Below are 21,644 nucleotides of genomic sequence, written 5' to 3'. Positions count from 1 at the left end.
TCTTTTTAAGTAAAAGAAAAGCAAATTGAAACTGTAAAGAGGATTTTTTTTCAATTACTTACATACGTGGTGTTTGAAGCAGATATGATGAAAGGAAGTTTTTTTTTGTGAGACTTTGGCAACCCGTGCTGCAGCAGAAGACACATTTCTAAAACTTGACAGCTTCATTTTTAACAATGGACTACGGTGGCAAAATTGCCCTGACACAAGGCTCAGGCCATGACTGGTAAATCTGGAGGTGTTCTTGCAAAAGTAAAACAAGTCACTCCCTATGCCAAATTCACATACTGCAATATAAATCACCACTCTTTCACAGCCAAGAAAATGCTTGCTAATCTTAAAGTTGTATTAAATCAGGCTGTCAAAGTTATCAACCACTGTATTCATGTTTGGTTTCTTTCCTGTGTAACAGAATGGGACATGAGCATAAAAAGCTACTTCTCCATACTGTGAAATGGCTCTCTGGTGGACAAGTGTTGCCATGTCTGTTCATTATGTGATCCACGTTGCAGATTAGCTAAAATATAGGTTGTTAAAAGATTTGGTATCTTTTGTAACAGTTGAATTAATATGCTGGTTACATGTTGCTTTGATGGGTTTCCCATATATTTCTCTATTTTTGTAGTGTTCTTCAGTAACATTGTACTCTGCCGCCTTGTCAAATGTGATAAAAAGATAAATCTCTCTTAGCCATCGTAGGCTTCCATTACACTTTTAGGCGAAGCCTAAAAATGTACTTTCAATTACCATAGACATATTCTCTTTGGAGGCCAAATTATGTGTGTTGTCATTTTTGAGTGTCAGTCACTGGAATTTACTTAAGCACCAAATGGATTGATATTTTGAAACTTTGTAAATGTGGTGGACCAGTTACTTGCGAGTTAACAAGCTTATCAAGATGTGAACAGGCATTACAGCAATTTAAACAGCTGTAGAAACACTGGTGTATTTTTCAGAACCCCCCACTACTTCCTCTTTCATTCCCATGCTGTCCCAATGGGTTTCTCAATTTTAGATTGACGTTAGTGCCAATGGAAAGAACTGGCTGGGGTTTCTCTTGGCAAAACCCAAGTTTTTTCACTGAAAATGCACCGAGTAGGAAATGGATTTTAACAGTCATTAATAGCGCTGCCCATTCAGTATTGTGCTATAACATAGCACAAGTAATTTCACTGAAAACATGAATGTGAATGGACTGAAGAATTTTTAAAATTAAAATATTCTTGTTTTTTACTGCTCCATGTTTTCCTTTTATCCTTTTGCTTGCATGACATGAATAAAGATATTTGTATGAGCTCTACCTAGATTCTTATACAGTATAAAAGGCTTGTTATTCTATTGGTCTTTTTTCTTATTTTTGTCTTAATCGTGTTTTTTAAAATGAATAATTCTCTAGGGACAAGAAAGTATGAGCTATTCAGTGTTATTCTAAAATTTACAGACATATGAGTTTGTTATTTTACTTACTGGATTTTTCTAGAAGTGGAATATGCCATAGTGACTAACCACCTGACTGCTGAGTCTCTCATACTATATGTCCAAGACTTCTAGAATGGATTAACATAGAGGTTCTTAGACCTAGCCCTCTCAAATGTGTAGCTTCAGAATCCATTGAAACAATTCCTAGGGAAGCTGCCGAGAGCTCCCATTCAGGAAACAAGTGGGCTGTATAGGGGGGTTTCTTCATTTTGTTGTACAGTCATAAACACACGATCTTACCATAGAAGGGAGTCCCCATTACCTGTAAAGCAATTTGAGTGGAGGGTGTATACTGTATGTGCTATATAAGTGTAAGGAAGTATTATTATTTTTTAATATTCTATCACGAATCACCTGTAATAGCGTAATAAATGTAAGCTTTGGTAGTAATACAAAGTTATAGTACTTAAAAAATGTTTTGCATTATTTTCTGCTTGTGTTTCAATATTTTTCCCCCTCTCTTGGTGGTACTAATACATTTTTGAGGTACATCTTTACTACATTATACTCACTCTTTGAATCCGTTTTATAATGACTCAATTTTGTTGTTACACATTACACATTTTGACATTATTCCACTGTTTCTGCAGTGTGACAACCCTTTTTCCCTTGACTCTGAATTCATTTGTGCCTGGGGTGCCATCTGTGAGATCTGCTTCATTCCTTTCTAGTCTGCTTATCAGAAATCATAAACCTTACATTTAAAAATTTAAGGTATACATCAATAATTTTCATATTCTAATCACAATGTCCCTGCTTTCGTTATTTCTGTTGCTTCTGCTCATCCATCCTTGTTAGTGATAAGAATTAGTTATATAATGTTTTTTTTTAGAAAACACAAGTATGCCATTAATGCAAAAAAGGAGTAAAGGTAAGAGAGACAGAAAAAAACTACGAAATCAATTTTAAAAAAAGATAGCTTTATTTTTGCAAATGCAGTTAAATGTAATGCAAAAAAAGAAAGAAAACATTCCACACCTTGAACTAACCACTCTCACTCATTCCCCTCAGCACTGCTCCCCTCCAGATTTCTGCCTTAAAGAATGGTCAGACAGCTACAATGGAATCCCCATGCAGCAAGACTTTTACTGCATCAGCAGCAGCACTCTCAACCTACATCGCCTCCCACTGGCACTGTGGCTCCTGGCAGTCAAGTGCTCCATAAATAATTTCAAGACAGGCGGGGATCCAGAGATACCAGAAGAGGGAATGTGGAGACTCCCAACACAGCACCAATAACATTTTAGCTGTGAACAGACCAGCCAGATCCATTTCTGACTCTGTGAATGATTTAGAGTCATTATCCTGCAAAAACAACCAAATGTGAACTACTGTAAAAATGTGCTTCATGAGATAAAATCTTAAGTGGATCATTTTGATTACGTTTTTGTAGGCAGAATTAGTATCATCCCAGATATAGTCAGGAAATGGAGTGCAACGTTTATGACCCTGTTCATAACAGTCACACAGGAAATAGTAAATAAACAAATACCTACATAAATAGAAGAAGTAATTACATTGTTTTATCACTGATATCAAACTGATTATGTATTGGGTTTGTACACAACCTTGCCCCCCATGGGGCACTATAGGTCCCTTTTACAGAACAATAAGATAAGGCTTAAGATAAAGCACACCATCTGTAAAACACAAGTGTAGAGGCAGAAATTACACTCCTCAATCTTAAACTTTAGCAGAGAACTAGTAACCTTTCCCACAATCCAGCCAACAAAAGAGTACTCTCACACAGAAACTTAACATGCATACAAATATTAGTAAATGATAAAAATACTTAGGGTAGGCGCTGCTGTTGGTGAGGGAAATAGGGAAAATGATAAAAGGCTGAAAAGTGAGATGCTGAAGATCTACAATAACTCCTAAATAATTGACTGCAGCAAATAGGAGACATCCCACATTTCACCTGTGTTTGCTGAGATTGGCTCTGGCTCCTCTATAATTCTGTATTAGATATACACAAACGGATGAATGGGTGGGCATCCCACATGCAAACAAAAATCAATTAAACCACTTAAAAAAGGGTGAAAAAAGAAAGAAAAGATAAAAAGGTTTGTATTTACTCCATGCATACTGGTAGGATCTGGTGCTCTGCTGTCTCCTGCACCAGGCTGAACATATGTTCTCTTGAAGAGGACCTAAAGCGGATTCCCCCCTTCTTCAGTCCATAGTCCCGCAAAGGCATGCCTGTTAAAAACCCAGTGTGAACAGGGCCAAAGTACCTGGCTTTCTTCAAACTGATTTGTCTGTGTACCAGAGAAATCTCAAAATAAAATTATCATGGCCTTTGGAAGAGTGACTACCATATATCCCCACCCGGGAAGCACTTTGTTCAGTAATTAGATTGGGTTGTTATGTTTGTATCCTTCCACTGACTGAGCTGGGCAGAATAGCCTTCTTTCCTTCAAAAAGAGCCATCTGTCTCTGTGCCAAAGAAATCTGAAAATAAAAGTCCAGGGTTTGGCTCTGCCTTTGGAAGAGGGACAGCAAAATCTCCTGCTTGTTCTCCCAATGAGGAAATCTTTTTGTGTCAAACCTGGGAACTGCCCAGGAAGAGCTACATTCAATGATTCGATTGGGTTGTTATGTTATGTTCAGAATGTTTTTATACATATTGCTTTTCGTGGACGTAGTCCAATTTAGAAGTCACTGAATAGTGGTTGTCTGGGTGTTCAGATTTTCCACCATTCCCACAATCTGAACGGTTGCTGCTGCCATCTCTGTTCTCACCAGCTGTGTTTGCTGGTTTCTCTGCTTCAGCAGATTAGCAATTTTAACCACTGCTAGCAAGTCAGATTTTTGTAATATCTTCCTGATTGGAGAGAGAGCAGGGAGTGGCTGACTCCAGTTCCTTCCATTCCAATCCAATCCATTTCAGACCACCCTAGAAATGTACACCATCCCCAAAAATATGGCAGACAACTTAAAAATTAAAGAAGAGGTGGTTGGAGGCAGGAGATTCAGTTTTCGCTAATATACTGGGACCCTGGTTATGTAATTTGCAATTATGTCAGTTTACTAAGCTATGAGGTGTTGTACTGTTACATATGTGATATGCTGTAGAAGCAAGAATTAAACACTATTAATGTATTTTAAAAACTAACTTGTGTTTACAGCATAACTAGTAGGAGCTGTACCACTCATCACTCTGCCATTAATTCTGCCATTTACGCTTTGGGTCTGGAGTGTGTAAAGGCCCAGGATGCAACTGTTGTCTATATTTCTCCTGTGATTGTGTTACATTTTTTTGTGATAACCTGAATGTTACAACAGCCTGGAAATTCCCAAGATAAAATTGTGTAAAAGGAGAAAAAAAATCAAAAACAACGAAAAAACTTTCTGAGAAACCACCTGATTGTTCTAGCTGTGTTCGAAACGTAGTTATTAGATTGTTGCATTGGATTAAGTTTGAAGAAAATAATTTTCGGTTTCTTTTTTTTTATAGGTATATGTTTCTCGTTGTTTGTCAAGCTTTCTGAAACATTTGTCCAGTACTGCATACTTTTCAATTAACTAAAATTATTGAGCTCAGAAATGGTTGCAATTTTTGGTCTGTCTTTATTCTGTCAGGCCCTTCTTAGGTCATCATTTTTAACTCCATTTAGCACCATTTACAAAAACATACCATAACAATGAAGTCTTCAGTCTGCTGGAATCTTTCATTGTGAAGGGCTAGATCTGACCTGCATTGCTTTGGCTGCACATTTCTCCCAAATGAGAACATAAATTCTGAAGTTAAATCTGTAACATACACTATTGGATGTGGTTTTTGCTTTCAGGGGAAACGCATGTTGTGCTTATCACTCCCTGAAGAAGAGATAACTGAGTATACATAAATTTGACAAAGCATAAAATATAACAATGGAACTTGTACCACGCAAGTTACCCTGGGTATTGCTGTTATTAATATAATTTAAGAGCTTTATTCACTGGTCAAATAGCCATTGATATATTATGATTTAAAATTCTCAGTTTTAAATATTGCTGGTTTAAACCATTCTATTGAGTGGTAATGACCTGCAATGCAGTCAATTATATAAAAAAAAAACATTTGTACTTAGTATGCAACAAAGATAATACCCATTTACATAATGTGTTAATCTTTAGTTAAAGTTTGCTGTAGTAGGTATTTTTTATTGAGTATAATTGGTATTAGGTCATATAATCAAGTGTAGTAAGAGGTTTTATTGTTTTCTGAATGTCTTCTCTTATTTGGATGAGAAGGCCACAGAAACATCTGAAAGTGTATTTTAGGTATGTACTACAATATATATGAAAACCAAAAATCATTTTAAGATGCAGTACATTAACGGTGCTGGTCTTATCTGATCCTTGTTCCACACAGTACTTCTGTGACATCCTATTAGGATCCATTTTTTAAATTAAAAATATATGTAAATTATATGTTTACAACTTTTAACAGTTTCAGTATGCAGTATATTGACATATATTTTGGCTGCACTCAGTAGGTGTTAGCTTTACTGCATGACCCAAAGTTCTTTACCACCAGAAAGAGCTTTTTCTTCTTATAGCGTATTTCTTAATGGTGGAGCTCTTTCGGATTCTTCTACTTGCAGTTATTTTGTCAGCTGCTTACAGTAATGTTTTTGTAATATGAAGTGTACCATTAGCTATCACGGTACCATGGCCTGGGTAAGTGTTGGCCATTTCTTGAGGTTTTATTGATTGCTCAAATATAATTGGTTTTAATACAAATTATACAATAATTTATAAAGATATATTCAAATTGTTTCATATTTATAGCTTACTGTCCAAAAACCAATGATAACAGTAAAACTAAACAAAAAGCTCTTTAAAATACACAAACAGCATATACATTTTATTTAATGTGAATTGACTCTGTTAAACAAACTTGACCCTAGATTTTAAGAGTACACGGTACATCCATTCTGACTTCACCTAAAAGGACCTCGTGCATGTTTTCCCTGATGGATACATAAAAAATGATAGATACTTAGTAATAGTTATGTGTGGAGCAGACATTTTACATTTCTTCTCTTATTCTAATATTAAATGTCATTTTCTGCAAGTCTTTAAAAGCGATAAAAGTCTTTAAAATAAAAAATGACTCATTTTGATTTTGTTTTTCAGACGGCCTGCTTTCGGGAAGAGAGAGACGTACTGGTAAACGGAGACAGCCAGTGGATCACAACTTTGCACTATGCCTTCCAGGATGAAAATTACTTAGTGAGTAAATTACATATGACTTAAATGTCAAATGAATGCTTAGGATGAAAAGTATATTTTATAATTACTCCAGCTCCCACAACTTTGCTTTTGCAAAGTACTGTGGTGCATGTTGAAATTTTGAAGGATTGTTGAGTATCTGTACAGGTCTGTCTTGAGAAATACAGTCAAACCTGGGACTATTGAAAGGTATTAGTGTAACATCTAGGCATTCTTGGTGTTTTGAATAGACACTCACTTCTTGAATAATGCAGGCCAAATTAATAGCGATAAGACATACTCCTGTCGTGTCTGTGCAGCCATGTACTTGATATAATATATACAGTAATAGGTTTATTCCATGCTGAAAAGAGAAGAAAAAACACAATGTTTCGACTGTGGAGCGTTCTCCAGGTGTGAGCCTGAAGGACCCCTCACACCTGAAGAAGGCTCCACAGCCAAAACGTTGTGTTTTCTTTCTTCTCTTTTCAGCATTGAATAAACCTGTTACGTGTTCCTTTGCAGCCTACGCATGCTGACAAAGCTACCCACCTGAACTAATATATACAGTGCCTTGCAAAAGTATTCAAGGGTCTGAATTCTTTTTCAAGGCACTGTATATCAATGTGCACATTACAAAAAAAGATTGTGCAGCTCTCAGATCAGTCCAGGTAAGTGTGAGACTTTAAAAACTGAACCTTTTTAATCTCAACCAGTGAAGACTATGAGGGCATTTAAGTCAAGTAATCAGCATCTGCAAATGCTGCCCAAAGCACTTCTTCATACTCAACAGTGAAATATATAGAAGAGGGAATACCTACATACAAAGGGGAAGTGCACAGAGAACTGAAGGCATTTTTTGTACAAAGGCTCTTGAGCATGCTAACCAGCCATATTGGCAAAGACTTGTAGAAGAGCACTGTTCTTCCTAAAATACATCAAGTATTTAAACAGATATATAGGATTTAATTTGTTTTTCAAATTCACATATTATATAATAGTGGGTGATACCAATAATTTAAAAATGCAAGAAGGATTTTATATCAAATGGGTGCTCATCTGGAGGAAGTCATATGTGAGACAGGTAGGGTGGTAACCTATAGACTCATCACTTTCTTAAAAACCTTAGGCAGTTTGGGGAAAAATACAAAATAAAATATTTGAGTGTATTGAAAAATGCAATATTTAACATGCAGGTGTGACTTGGGTGTCTTTGAGATATTTTGTTTTGGTTCTGGTCGCTGTGCTGTAGGATATATAATACTGCTCTGGAGGCAGTACAAGCAAGATAAACCAGACAAACGCCTAGCCTGAAGACATATCATACTTATACAGCCTGAACGTACTGTGTCTTTTTAACGGAGACGGAGAAGACTACTTTGGGACTTTAATCAACAAACTGTATATGCTTAAGCATTCCCAGTATTTTTGATGTCATTGTTAGAGCAGGGGTAAATATATTTTTACTTTGTGCGCATTTGATTGCTTACCATAGGACTGTGTTTACATAAGTATAAATAACTGTTATGTCTTGTCCCATACTCCATAGTCAGCTTGTCTGACTGTAAGCTTATTATGATTCGGTTGAATTATAATTTAACAATTATAAACAACTGACCTTGATCTTAAAAGGTGCCTGTGCACTGCTGTCAATGAATCAACCAACAGGAGCAATGTCTTTTAGAGATGGATACATTTATAATTAAGAAAACCAGCCCTACCGAAGAAACATAAGCTCTAGTATCTGCACTTAATGTGACTTGTGATAATAGAGAAAGCCATCTTCCATGGGCTTGATGATCTTGATGAAGACAGCAATGGGGCAAAACAGAAGGAAAACACTGGGACAAAACATTTTAGCAAAAATGGACATGTGTATTCGTTGGACTCATCGTTAATAATGTGACAGGAATGGCTTTTTACAAACATTAAGATGTAAAATGTAGAGGCTTCATAAAGTTTACTACAAAGGTGGGATCTGCATTTATTAAGAATGAATTTGAATTTTGTAATATAATTGTCACCATGGAGTTCCTTTGCCAAATAATGTGAATTGATTAAAAAGAATATAACAATAAAGTTCATTCAAATCACAAGTAGTAGCTGAAGTTAATTAGATAAAGCTGAGATGTAAATATGTTCGATATTTCCAGCGGACATCACATTAAAGTCTTGCTTTTCCACTCTCTTCACTTCCTGATTTTAAGACTTTTTTCCCTTTTTTATTGTGCATAATATGCATACGTATTTGCTTCCCTTTAATTCAACCCTGTAGTCAGCTTTGAATAATCTTTTTAAATCTGTTTTTTATTAACAATTATTCATCGTGGCATTTGCAATCTAAGTGCCAACATTCACATTTTTTTCAATAGTTTTTGGCAACTGTAATTAACTGTTAAAATGGACTCCTTGTAACTATTGAAAATGCTGTCATCAGATTAATTTATGCTGCAGTAGACCACAGTTCTAGTTCCAACACTAGAAGCGACATCTGAGATGTTTGTGTTCATTCTTTTTACTTTATAGTAATCATTACTTCCAAATAAAAAGAAGACTAATGAAGCTTTGAAACATTTTTTTCCACAATGTAGAGGATTAGATGTGCAAAATGTAAAAACTGTAATAAAACTGAATTACTGGTATAAACATTATACTGTACAGTATAATTTATATTTGCTGTTGTGCACTTTCCACTGTTGTCCATAATAGTGATTCTGACCTGATTGGCTACTGAGAAGACTTCTTAAATTTAATGACAAAAGATACAATGTATAGGAATAAGAGTTAGTGTGTTAGTACGGTGCTTAGCGCATGTGCAATAAATATATGCTGTTTCATTGATCCTCCCATACACCTCTTGACAGCAGGCAGAAAGAGTAAAACGAATTAAAATAAGACCTGCATCCAAGAAAAAACTGACAGGAGGTTGCAGAAATGGGTTATCAGCTAGTAGCCAAGAAGTGAGCATGGTGGGGCAATGTCATCTTGATTTTTGAAAATGTATTTTAATAATGCCTATATACAGAGTACAGTTGTCAAGTTTAAGTCCTTGAAGGATACAGGCCTGTTTCCATTTAGTTCTACGTTAAGACTTTTAAGTTACTTAATAAAATATATTATTTGGTCAAATACACATTTAATATAATAAGATCTTGACACAGAGACTTAAAAATGCATGCTCTAAAGGTTTGAAAGAAGCACTATTCTTGTCTAGTTAGTCAAATATTTAAGCCATTTAAGGAGCTGGAAGCACATGTGGAGTAAACATTCCCTTAAAACATTCAATATCACTGACCTGCAGTAACACTCTCATAGTATTCTCCTAGTCCATTAACAACTCATTATATTAACCCCAAGCTTCTGAATTGTTAATGTAAATAGTAATACATTCAGTTAGTATTCTGAACAGAAATGTAATTTATTTATTTAAACGTATTCCTGGATATTTCAATACATGGTCCCTTAGAAGTGAACAATGATCAATGACTATGGCATTTAAGAGAGTGCAGCTTTCAAAACATGTCTCGTTGTTTGATCCCTAACCTTTGAGTTATGTGTTAGTGAAAAAGGAATGGCAACATATTCTTGTTTTTAAAACACAAAAATAATACATCCTGGCAATGAAGTTCTACATTTAACACTAGCGTCATTTTGAACTCATTCTGAATTCAGATCCAGATGCGTCAGGCTTTGTTGATTTCCTGTTTCAGTATCTTAAATAAGGAATTGCTTCTATGTATTTGTTTTGTGACAGTTCCAAGATTTTTATTTCTCAACCATAGTTACTCTTCAATCAAAGGCAAATTGCTGGGAAAAGGAATCTGACCATTAGCTACTCTTCCTGGCTATTTTCTTTGCCATTATTTCGGAAGGATGTAATTAGCTAGAAGGTCCAGCTGGGTGTAGATTGTTGATGTGGAGGAGCACTTCCCTTTTCTTTTAAATCTCAGTCCTCCTGTGGTAACCGGTAGACAATAGGTTATGTATTTACTGTATATGTTTTGGTAGAGCCACAGGCTCAGAAGTGATGAGGGAATCCCAAATTTGATTTGAAACACTTAATTAGATTTTTCTTTGCATGTGAAAAGTCACATATCTGAGATTTTAAATCCATTTTACTGCCGGTTTAATTTACACATTTAAAAAATAGCATGATTACTGTCCATACAAATGGTGCTCTGTAGAATTGAATATTCTGAAGAGAAACTGGAGTGGATTCAAAGCATTCTAGGATTTGGGCATGTGCATGGAGCTTATAGTCTCATTCCATTGAAGGACCTAGTGAGGGTATTTTTGCTCAAATAAGCTATTCTGTGACTAGGAGCTAGTGCTGTTTATAATTAGAAAGTGTCCTTATAGATTACACTACTAGTTTTAATAGTTACAGTTTGATTATTTGTCCTCTATCTGCTTCCTCTAAGATACTGCACAGTGGACAATTTAATGTCAGTTGGAAGTACTGCCCATAAACCTAAATTTCTGCAGTCTCTTACTCGAACTCATACCACTCTCCAGACTGGCTCAGTAAAATTCACACACTAGCCAAGATGTTGATGTCATTGACGTCCTAATATAATTTTGGTTTGGAAGTAGCCTCTTTTTGAGGCAGACTCCATACTTTATTTTTCAAATACTCCAATAAAAAAGCAATTTAAAATAATCCAGCTCTATTTGTTGTATTTTATTTGTGTGACAGTTCGTGTTGAAAATTGACTAGCATCACTGACATGTGCATCTATATACAACAGTATTCCAGTATCCCACAAAGCAATAACAGTTACTTAAAGGAATTAAAAACCTGTGCTGCCACTGTTTGAACCAGTCATCAAAACAGAGTATTGCTTATTTCATCCGATACTGCAGTGGCAATTTATTGTGTTGTATCCTAGCTTGAATCCAACCCCAGACACAATGCGATATGTTTTGACAAAATATCAAGTGTGTATCTGTGCCTTGACACCTCCTTCTTGTCTCCGCAGTACCTGGTCATGGATTACTATGTGGGGGGAGACCTGCTGACACTGCTCAGTAAGTTTGAGGACCGGTTACCAGAGGACATGGCTCGATTCTACTTGGCAGAAATGGTGCTGGCCATCGACTCTGTCCACCAGCTGCACTACGTTCACAGGTTATTATGCCGTTGTTGTTACTATACTTCCAAGCAGTAGAGCCCTCTGGCTCTAAGGGTTTTTTTTATTAGGCATTCAGGAAGTGATTGCATGTTGTGATTGTAAAGATGTTTTTTTCTTCCTTTTGTTGAAACTCTTAATGTCTGGGAACTTCATACCAGGCAGGTTAATGGGGACAGATACGTCATTAAATTTACATACTTGCTTTTCTTAATATGTCGTAATGATTTTAGATATCAAGTGAGTTCTCCATGTCGTTACGAGCTGCAGTTTCACAAAGCAAGTTTAGGTTTGTCTGCTTGATTCAGTTTGGACATTTTAAATAGAATGAGTGAAATAATCAACTTCCATCTGAGTAGTTAATCTGTTTTCTTCAAAAACACACACACTTATTATGAAATATTGTATGCAAAAATATGCAATGTTCGTAAAGTATTTGCTAATAAGCAACCGGGTAAGTGCTAGGTGGGGTTTGTGGAGATTGGCTTTAGTTTTTATAATTAGCTTTTATGGAAGAGAGTGTTATTTTCCTCCTTAAAAAAACATATCTCAAAAGCAGGTTCCTAAAAAATTAAGGAAGGTCAGAGATTCATTTTTTGCATGAGGGTGTTTTTGAATGAGTTGTATAGTCTGTGTGTCAGGCCCATTGTGAAATACTTTGTGGACATCCGGGGTTACTAGCTTTTCTGTGTGCTCCTTCCTGAGTCTTTATTACCCCTCTCCATGAAAAGATAGAGAAATAAGAGTCTTTTTTTATAAATACTGTCTTTTTATAACCCTTTTTATAATTTTGAAATCAGTATTTGTTAATCAGTTTGGCTGGATGCTACAAGCTTTTTGCCATCATGGGAGTGACTGTGGACTGCATGCATTTTCCAACAAGTTTTGTTTAAACCCTCAGTTTTAATAGACTTTCAAAAGTATTACATCCATATGAGCCAGTAATTTAATCACTGTCAGTATTAAGCTGGAATAAAGTAACAAGAAGCTGTTGCCCTCCTGTAATTGTTCGATGCCTCTCAAAGATGCTTCCAAATGCATACATCTGTATTAAACAAGTTGAATTTACAAACAAGCTTGCATTAGTTTTGCATGCTAACTTTTTTTTCCTCAAAGTCCAAAAGAGTTAAATTGCTATTACAAATAGCGGCTGCTGTTGTGGAAAAAAAAACATTTAGGATTTGGCAGCACAAAGTAAATAGTCGACAATGTGGAATGCTTGGTATCTCGTGCAGCAGAACTGCTCTGACATTGTTTTCCCAGCTTCGGCTCTGACTAGCATGCCGAGCGAGTCTGTTAAACCCCTCACTTGTTTGCAAAACCTGCTGTGTCAGTAGAAAGACTACACGTAGTAGTGGACAGGGGCTGCTTTTGGCATTTCAGAAATCTGTGCATGTTTTGCAGCTGAGGGTCAGTGTGCAAGGAATTACAGGGTGGGAGTTGCACATGTTGATCAGTATGGTTTTGGAAGTGCTCATCTCTCTTAGAATAAGTCCTGCTACCTACTATGCAATGACCCAGGGTCAGAGAGCATCGTTCATGGGAAATTTGCATAACATTCCAACACAAATGTCATTAGAAGTTCCTGTGGTAATCAATGCTTCATTGTAATGGTTAAAAGAGTCCTCAAAATGAAGAATCCCAACTGGCAGTCCCTAAAAGTTTAAATATAAACCTTTTTTTCGGTTCTCTATGTAACTCTCTCTCTAGACAACTGAACACCCTTTAATCCAAATGTAACAATATTCCATTCAATTAAAACCTCAAACCATCAACCACAGGTGAAGTATAGAAAAGTCCCAGAAACTGTCCCCCAGGCGGCCTCTAGTGGTGCCCATTTTGTCATTGCACCCCAACCAAGGGATGACCTGCTGTACTACTAAACCTTCATAATGATAGTAATAATAGGCCATAATCCATTGCCCTTTGTTCAGCCTCATATGCACACTACAGGTAGTATTTAAAGTATTACTATCAGATTAAGTTGAGCATACAGTGTAGTGATACCCTTACAATTTATACTGCAGAGAGCTTTATACAAATTTTAAAATACTGTTCATCATTTAATTTAGTCGAATAGTGAGTTAATGTTCTAGTATATTACTGGTCTGTAATTCCCGTATGCTCAATTTAGTAAATATTTTTAGAGGAGATTTTATTTTCTATAAGTTGATTTTTATTTCAGCTTTGCAATGTCTGTTACCATTGCACCTGGGGACACAGAGGCGTCTCCCAAATGGGAGGAGTGTAAATTCACATTGGAGAGGGTGTGCAGCACACTCCATTATGCTCTTAAAGTCATTCTGAAAAGCAACTGTTTTTTTTAAAAGGGCGGAGCAGTGGCTCTGTAGCTAAGGATCTGCACCTGTGGCTGGAAGGTTGCCGGTTCAAATCCTGCGGCCAGCAGAGGAATCCTACTCTGTTGGGCCCCTGAGCAAGGCCCTTAACCCTAACTGCTCCAGGGGCGCTGTATAAATTGCTGACCCTGCGCTCTGACCCCAAGCTTCTCTCCCTGTCTGTGTGTCTCATGGACAGGAAGTTGGGATATGCAAAAAGACAAATTCCTAACCCAAGAAATTGTATATGGCCAATAAAGTGATCTTATCTTATCTCTTATCTTATACTGCATGTGGTAGCCAAAATGTTGCCTCTCTAGTGGATTTTATAACTTCCTTCTCCCACCATTTATCTCAAGCACTGAACCCCTTAGTTGCTTGAGGTGATTGAAAGTCACTGATGACATACACATTGTTCTTTGATTAGCAGATGCCCTTATTCAGGATGACTTATGGTATGTAATAATAGAGAACATCTATGTGTATCCTGTGATCTGTGATCACACCTGTGGTCATCTCTGAACATGAAAAAGGCTTCAGTGTAATTTCAGTCAAGCGGAATTACATGTAGTGAACACAAATTTGTAACCTGTGTAAAGTCATTTAACAGGTAATGGGTCACCACGTCTATGGGCCACCATGACCTGTATTTACAGTGGTATAGTCTACCAGTATCTATAATTCTCTTGGAGGGATGTGACACTATCCAGCCAGAAAGTCAGTCAGTTCATGCCTGATTGATGGAGGTGGAAAACCTTGTCTCGGGTATAGTTCCAGAATATCCTAAAAACGTGCCCCACAAAATTACAAAACCATCAGAATCCTTCACTATTGTAACCAAGCAGTCTGTTTATTGAGAATGTGGTGAAGGCTAATTTATCTGACCACACCACTTTTCTTTAATGCTTGGTAGTCCATTGACTTAGCTCTTCGCACTGGATTCACACATTTTCTGCATGTTGAGTGATTGTCCACTGCAACGTAAAGTATTGTATCCTTGCAGCCTTGAGAGTAAAAGAACCAAAAAAAGTGGCACTATTTCTATATATGCATATATAGGACTCATGCATTTTCCACACTGTTCACTGCTAACCATTAACAATACTCTTCCCTTTACGTTTTGCATGAAATTGATAAAAAAACAACAAATGATTTCTAGTACTACTTTGCTAAACACCTTACATGAATAAATTTGTGTAATTGTTTTTATTTGGGAGCCCAAAACTTTGGTTGGGAGTGAACATGGAACCCATCCCCCCCACCAGCATTTTTCAGGAATGTACCGAGACATATAATGGACAGTTATGTTATGTTTTTATTTTTATTGTCGTTATTCTAAGGTATCTGTATCTGTTTTACTTATAAGCAGGTCGATTAATGAAGCTGTTGAAGCCCTGTCTCTATTTTTGGATTCTGATTAAATGCCTTTGAAAGCCAAACCCCCTGATAAAAAAAACTCATGAAATTAAGCAGGATTGTAAAGAACTAAGGAAAGTTGCATCAGTGTGAAAATTATGCCAACAAGTCACAATTGTTGAAAATTATGCCAAGAAGATTGGATTTTTGACAAAATGTGAGGAACCTTGATATTTTTTGTTCTCTGAAACTAAGCATCTTAGAGTTTGAAACTCGGGGGGCGACATATAATTCATGCCCATGATTGTGTTCGGTGTATCTTGGTGGTAAAATATGTCAGACTCGTAAAACTTTGTTTAGTTCCAGTGCTCTCATGGGTCTACAGTGAATGTGGAAATGAAGCTGATCTGTCACATGATTTGCATGTTTTTAGTTTCTCAGATTTTTCAAATCTTTTTATAAAATCAGTGAAATGCATATCTGAAACTTGGAGCATATATGTAATTTGAGTTTATTACCTCAAAAAATGACTGATCTGCTTAACCTGTCTGGACGTATGACACGACCTATACCTATTGCACAGTATTCAGTGCTCATGAATAATCATAGAGGTATATTAGCCTATAGGAATTGTAGCCCGGAGTTGAATTAATTCAGATAATCTCATGATTTGACAGGCTAATTTTTAACTCCTTAATGAGTGCAGATATGGTCATTATTTCTAATTTATATGGCTGACACTTTTATTCAAAGAAATTTATATTTTTAGATTTATGATATACAGTATACAGCTGGTTATTATACTGGAGAAATTGGAGTGAAATATCTAGCTCGAATGTAAAACTACAGTGCCCCTCCCAGGAAATGAACCCGCAACTTTCCAGTTACAAATCAAGTACTCTAACCACTACTCCACACTGCTGCCTGATCATAGTTACTATGGAGCTCAAACAATCTTTTTTGCTCAAACAAAAAAAATACTGCCTTGCCAATGACCTCTGGCCATTCTTTGTGGTTACAGTCAAAATCATCCTATACTTGCTTATGGAATGCAGAAAATGTCATGAGTGTAGTAGAACACACATAGAAAACCATATGTGCTTTACGAAAAAAAAAGTCCTCTTCTTGACCTTTGGACTCTCTTTAAAGGTCAAATGTGAAACTGTATTATACCTCCCTATAGGCAGAAAATAAGATCATGGTTATTATGGAGAAAAAAATTACCTTTCCCATGACCTCTAATCTTTCTTAAATGTCACATGAAGATCCTCCTGACAGAGTTCACATATGTGTTATTTCATAATAGGTTGTTCTCATCCACATATAGGAAGCTATATAACTTGTATATAAAATTATTCTTGGTCATGAAAAGGAATGTCTGCTTTGTTGCTAATGATCACTGTTTGCAGCTTTTTATTTATTTCACTTAATCAATTAAACTCACATTTTATTTTAGACCTTCATTGGAGCATTGAATTTACAAACCTACTACTTATCCTTACAACTGTTATTAATTATTATGCACTCTTCTCAGAAAAAAGCACTAATTTATTGAAGTAGTCAATTGGACTAAATCAAAATCAGGATATATCAAAAGTGTTTTTTGTGGTTTTCTGTACGATCAATATGGGAAGAACATATGAATGCATAGTCATCTCTTTCAAAGTGCTAAAGAATCCTAATGGCTTTCAAAAGTTTTTTGGGTTTTAATCAATTCTCTTGCATACCTGTAGAAAAAAGTGTTCAAATGTTTTTACTTTGGTTTCTTAGACTTCCAGACATACTTAGACAGATAAGCTGTTCATTTTATACTAAACATTTGAGTCCTGTGTCAATCATGATGCTGGCCTGTCCAGTGTTTTCGAAAATCCTTTAAAAATCATTGTATTATGTACCACTGCACTAACTGAAAGCAAATGTGGAAAACATCATCAATATTTGGGGCTTTGTTCTTAATTCTGCATACTAAAATAATTTATGAATAGTAGTAATACATTACTGTAAACACTCCAAGCTAGCTACAAGCATTTAATCTTTAACAACTGTGTTGACCCCATCATTGGAAAACCAAATAAAATAGTTATTTAAAAATCAATCTATTCCCAGCTGCTTTGAGATTAATAACTCGGGCATTTCCCTGCTTCTCAAAAATGTTTTAAAAATTAATTATGCATTTAGTAAGATGTTCCATAGTTAAAACATATTTGTGATTTAATGTGATTAAATAAACTTGTAAGAAGTCTGCTTCTTTTCCTTACACTCTTGCATATTTAATATGCTTGAGTGTTTGGTTGAGTATAATGTTTTTGTATTGGAATGAAAATCGCTAAGAGCTTTGGAATGTGTTCATCTTGTACTGAAAATTTACCTCTGTTATTCACAGGATGAACAGTGTTGACTCAAGATTTTGGCATTTGCAATACAGAAGAGTGCAATTGTAAACTGAGCTGAATATAATATTTTGGACGGTGTATCAATAGCAGCACATAGCATTGTAGGGTTTAGGAAACTGGATTACTTTCCAGCAGAAACATACCATAGTTCATCTGCAGTAATTGGAGACATTAACATTGACATTTCAGAGCATAAAGCTTTCAAATGAGAGGGGGCCATTCAGCCAGTTTTGCATATTTGGTTTCATTTAGCTTATTGGTTCCCTGATCTTATAAAGATGCTTTGAAAAGATCTCAGTTTGTTCTTTTCCCTGTCTTGTTTAGGTAGTTTATTACAAAATAAACACAATTCTTTGTAAGATTTTCATTACTCATTTTTCACAAACACTTTCATTTGGTGGTTAGTACCTAATTGTGCTGAGGACCTCATCCAGGAGTGTCATAAAGGAACCCAGCATCAGTCTCTTTCCCCTTCACCCTCACCCCAATAAAAAAACAACATGTTCATTTTGATTTGGATTCTGTGGTCATAGTTTCCTACTTGAGTTTATAGTTGTTTGGGTTTCTTTATCAATTCCATTCAGGATTTCAAATAACTCAAATCAGCTTTCCACATATCCCTTCCAGCCTTTCAGTCAATGCAGTTTTTTAAAATATAATTATTTAATGTAGTAATAACAGTTTCCATACAAAAGTACTTTATTTTTAAAAGAGGGTCTCACATTTTCCATCACCAAAATGCACCTAGGTAATGCACTCTAACCATTTTCTGCCAGCAGTTGCAGAGGTGTGGTCTGTGTAGAGTTTGTATGTTCTCTCTGTGATTGTGTGTGTTTCTTCCCACAGTCCAAAGACATACTGGTCGGTTAATTGGCTTCTGGGAAAAAGTAGGTGTGTGGATGTATGTTTGTGTGTGTCCTGTGATGGACTAGCTTCCTAACCAGGGTATATCCTACTGAATTGACTTTACTCATTTCATTAAAGATGGAAATGTAGATCAATGTTATATCATTTTTAACATTGTAGTGCTTCCCTTTGGTTTCAAGTTAGAGCACTCTGCAATACGTTCTACCATTATCTCATAACATTGCACGTTTTTTATCCTTTATAGTAAGGAATATTAGCTATAACATTAAGAAACTAGGGAAATCTGTTTTATAGTCATAGAGATACAAGAAATATGTCTTCTGTTATGTTATTTTGCACTGGTTATTATGGAATTGTGAATTGTTCCATTGGCATATCACTTAAAGTGAGTTTGCTAATTTCCCAAAGGAAAGCTATAAACCTTTATAGCCTGCAATCATTTCCATTTGGAAAATATCTTAATGATTACAAGATTCTCAAAGGGTGTGTACTAGACGAACCCCCCAGGATGAAAAATTAAGATGTACCATAAAAAAAGAGTGTTATATGTGGGAAAGAGCTGACACCATTTTTTCTTTTTTTAAGCAGCGCTTGTGTATACCACTTTAATATTGACTCAGGTGCAGTGTTGATTATGTTTTCTTGGGGAGGAAAGAAAAAAACCTTGCAGAGCCTGAAGGGTGAGGACAAGAAATGAGAACCTTGATCTTGTTAACCCACCCTTCTCCCACAGTCCTTAGCAAGTTTAACGGTTTAATTCCCTGTAAAGGGAATCTATCGTTGCATTACCTTGGCCAGTGGTAGGTACTATTCCAATAAAAGGTTGCACTGTCACATTTCTGTTTTCAAACAGAATTTCAGTGTGAAAATGTTGCAGTCAGTGTTGAGTAAGTTAATTTATTTTATACCTTTTTTCTCCCTTTTAATTGTCTAAAGAACATTCAGTGGGTTTCTAATTAGTGATGCAAAGACAAAACTGGCAGTAGAATATCCCTCCCTCAGAAAGATTTGTTAGTTCTACAAGGACCAACTGCTTCAAGACACTCTGGCATGTGATACAAAGTTAATACTAATTTCTTGTTCCATTTAATTGGAATAAAAATCAGTTTAAAAAATCTGAAGCAGTTTAGATGAGGTGTCCTGTTAATAGAAAAATGCAGTTTGCAAGTTTTATTAAAAAATAACAGAAGAATAACAGTTTTCATTGAAGTACCATCCAAAGGCTGGGACATTTGAAAATATGAATATTCTTGATTTTTCAATATCTTACATCACTATTGGTGGCTCCAAGTCTACATGCTCTATAACTTCTGTGTTCTGTTCTTTTTCTTAATGGAAATAGAGTCATTTTAAGCTATTTTCAAAGTTGGGACTACGGGTGATGCTGTGACGTGTGTTTCTTTTAAAGGTCAGCTAGTTTCAATGTGTTTTTTTGTTCTAAATTAAAATTGTATACAATATTCAAATTAAAGTCTTACTAATGAATTGTACAATTTTAACATTCTTTGTTTGAAATTCAACAATCTTAACTGTATATCCGAACGTTATAATTTCCTTTTTATGTTTATTTTATAACATTATAAAATTCCTTTTATTCCTACATTGTCAAGAAGATGAACGTGATAAATTAACATCAATATAGAAAGTATTTTTTAAAGTCTTATTTTATATTTAAAACTTTTTGCTACTTGCATGTCATAAACTGCTCTTGTCTACATTAAACATCATCTTCCAGGTGTTTGCCCAATCTCGAATTTTGTCTGAATCTAATTGAATTTCCTCTGTAGCTTCTACAGCTCTCAATGTGTCAATTGATCCTTCAGACCCTGCTGTCATTGCCTTCTTAGAATGTGCTCTTTCAAAATGCGTATTGTACTCCTCATTGTGCTAGCATAGATTTGAAGTCCTTAATTTTGTGAAATGGAGTCAAGCTTAATCCAAGTAATTCTTTTCCCCAGTATTTCAGTTGGATTAATAAAACCCTATTATTTTCATTTGGCATTCACATCTGTATTGGTTGTATTTTAAAAAAATCTGAAAGAAACAGCAGAACTCATTGGTCCATTGGTCTTGTGCAGAAGGTGTTTCCTTATTACAGCTTAATTGATTTCTAGGTGTCTTCAAAATCTATGGTTATTGTGACCAGTGCGTTTCACAGGCATTCCAGCCCAGGGGTTTTCTAGGAGCACAGCCTGGCAGATGGTATTCACAGATGGACAGTGCTTTCCTAAAGGAGATTACCTTCTTACCCTTTTGCCAGACTCCCATTTTAGTGGCCCAGAACACTCAGGAAGTAATCCAGATCAAGAGACATTCATTAGCATGATTTAGCACACCTGGTATCCTGTTATTCCTTCTGGAATATTATGTATTCCAGAGCTTTGACAATATAGTACATTTCTATTGAAGGTTGAAGCCTGACACCATGCTTTGTGACATGAAACTGGATATTTGATACAGTTCATCTGGGTAGTGTTGGTAGTACATATTCAGAAAAAAAAATCTATAGAAAAGAAAACAATCTTCAAAATTGTATTGTAGGTATTTTATAATAGGTATCAGTGTTCAGAAATTATTTAAGGTTAAAATAATCACTCTTGCTTTCTTGTATTTAGTTTTTACAGCTTAATGAATTATATAATTATTCAAGAGAGGCAGGTGTATTAGTACTGTATATGTCACTCCAGTTAAAATTAAATTATTATTTCTAGGCAATTTGTGTTTTTTTTTCTTTTAATGTTTCTTAAATAAGGGAGGATAGAAAGAAGCAACAGTGGCACCATGTGCTAGAGGGTTTACAGATAATCTTACCCTGTCTGGAACATAAACCCTTTGTCTTCAGGAATTTAGAAGAAATGTGATGCTTTTTGTGGTTTTAGAAA

General features: G+C 35.7%; 1 protein-coding gene across 7 annotated transcripts in view; it reads left to right on the top strand.

Annotated features, from left to right (window-relative positions):
- The window catches only part of LOC148674558 (serine/threonine-protein kinase MRCK alpha-like), a 199,312-nt gene that overhangs the window by 79,484 nt on the left and 98,184 nt on the right, over positions 1–21,644 (top strand). For all 7 annotated transcript variants that reach the window (XR_015935340.1, XM_088624780.1, XM_088624779.1 and 4 more), the window contains exons 4-5: positions 6,607–6,702; positions 11,661–11,809. Coding sequence is in view for 6 of the 7 variants with exons in the window: in XM_088624780.1 (XP_088480906.1) it covers positions 6,607–6,702; positions 11,661–11,809 (245 nt within the window). In the remaining variant the exon portion in view is untranslated. The remainder of the gene's footprint in view (positions 1–6,606; positions 6,703–11,660; positions 11,810–21,644) is intronic.

This window comes from Lepisosteus platostomus, chromosome 3 (genome assembly GCF_059453375.1).
Source record: "Lepisosteus platostomus isolate fLepPlt1 chromosome 3, fLepPlt1.hap1, whole genome shotgun sequence".
In the NCBI taxonomy this organism is placed as follows: Eukaryota; Metazoa; Chordata; class Actinopteri; order Semionotiformes; family Lepisosteidae; genus Lepisosteus; species Lepisosteus platostomus.
This window is presented reverse-complemented; position numbering and strand designations above follow the sequence as displayed.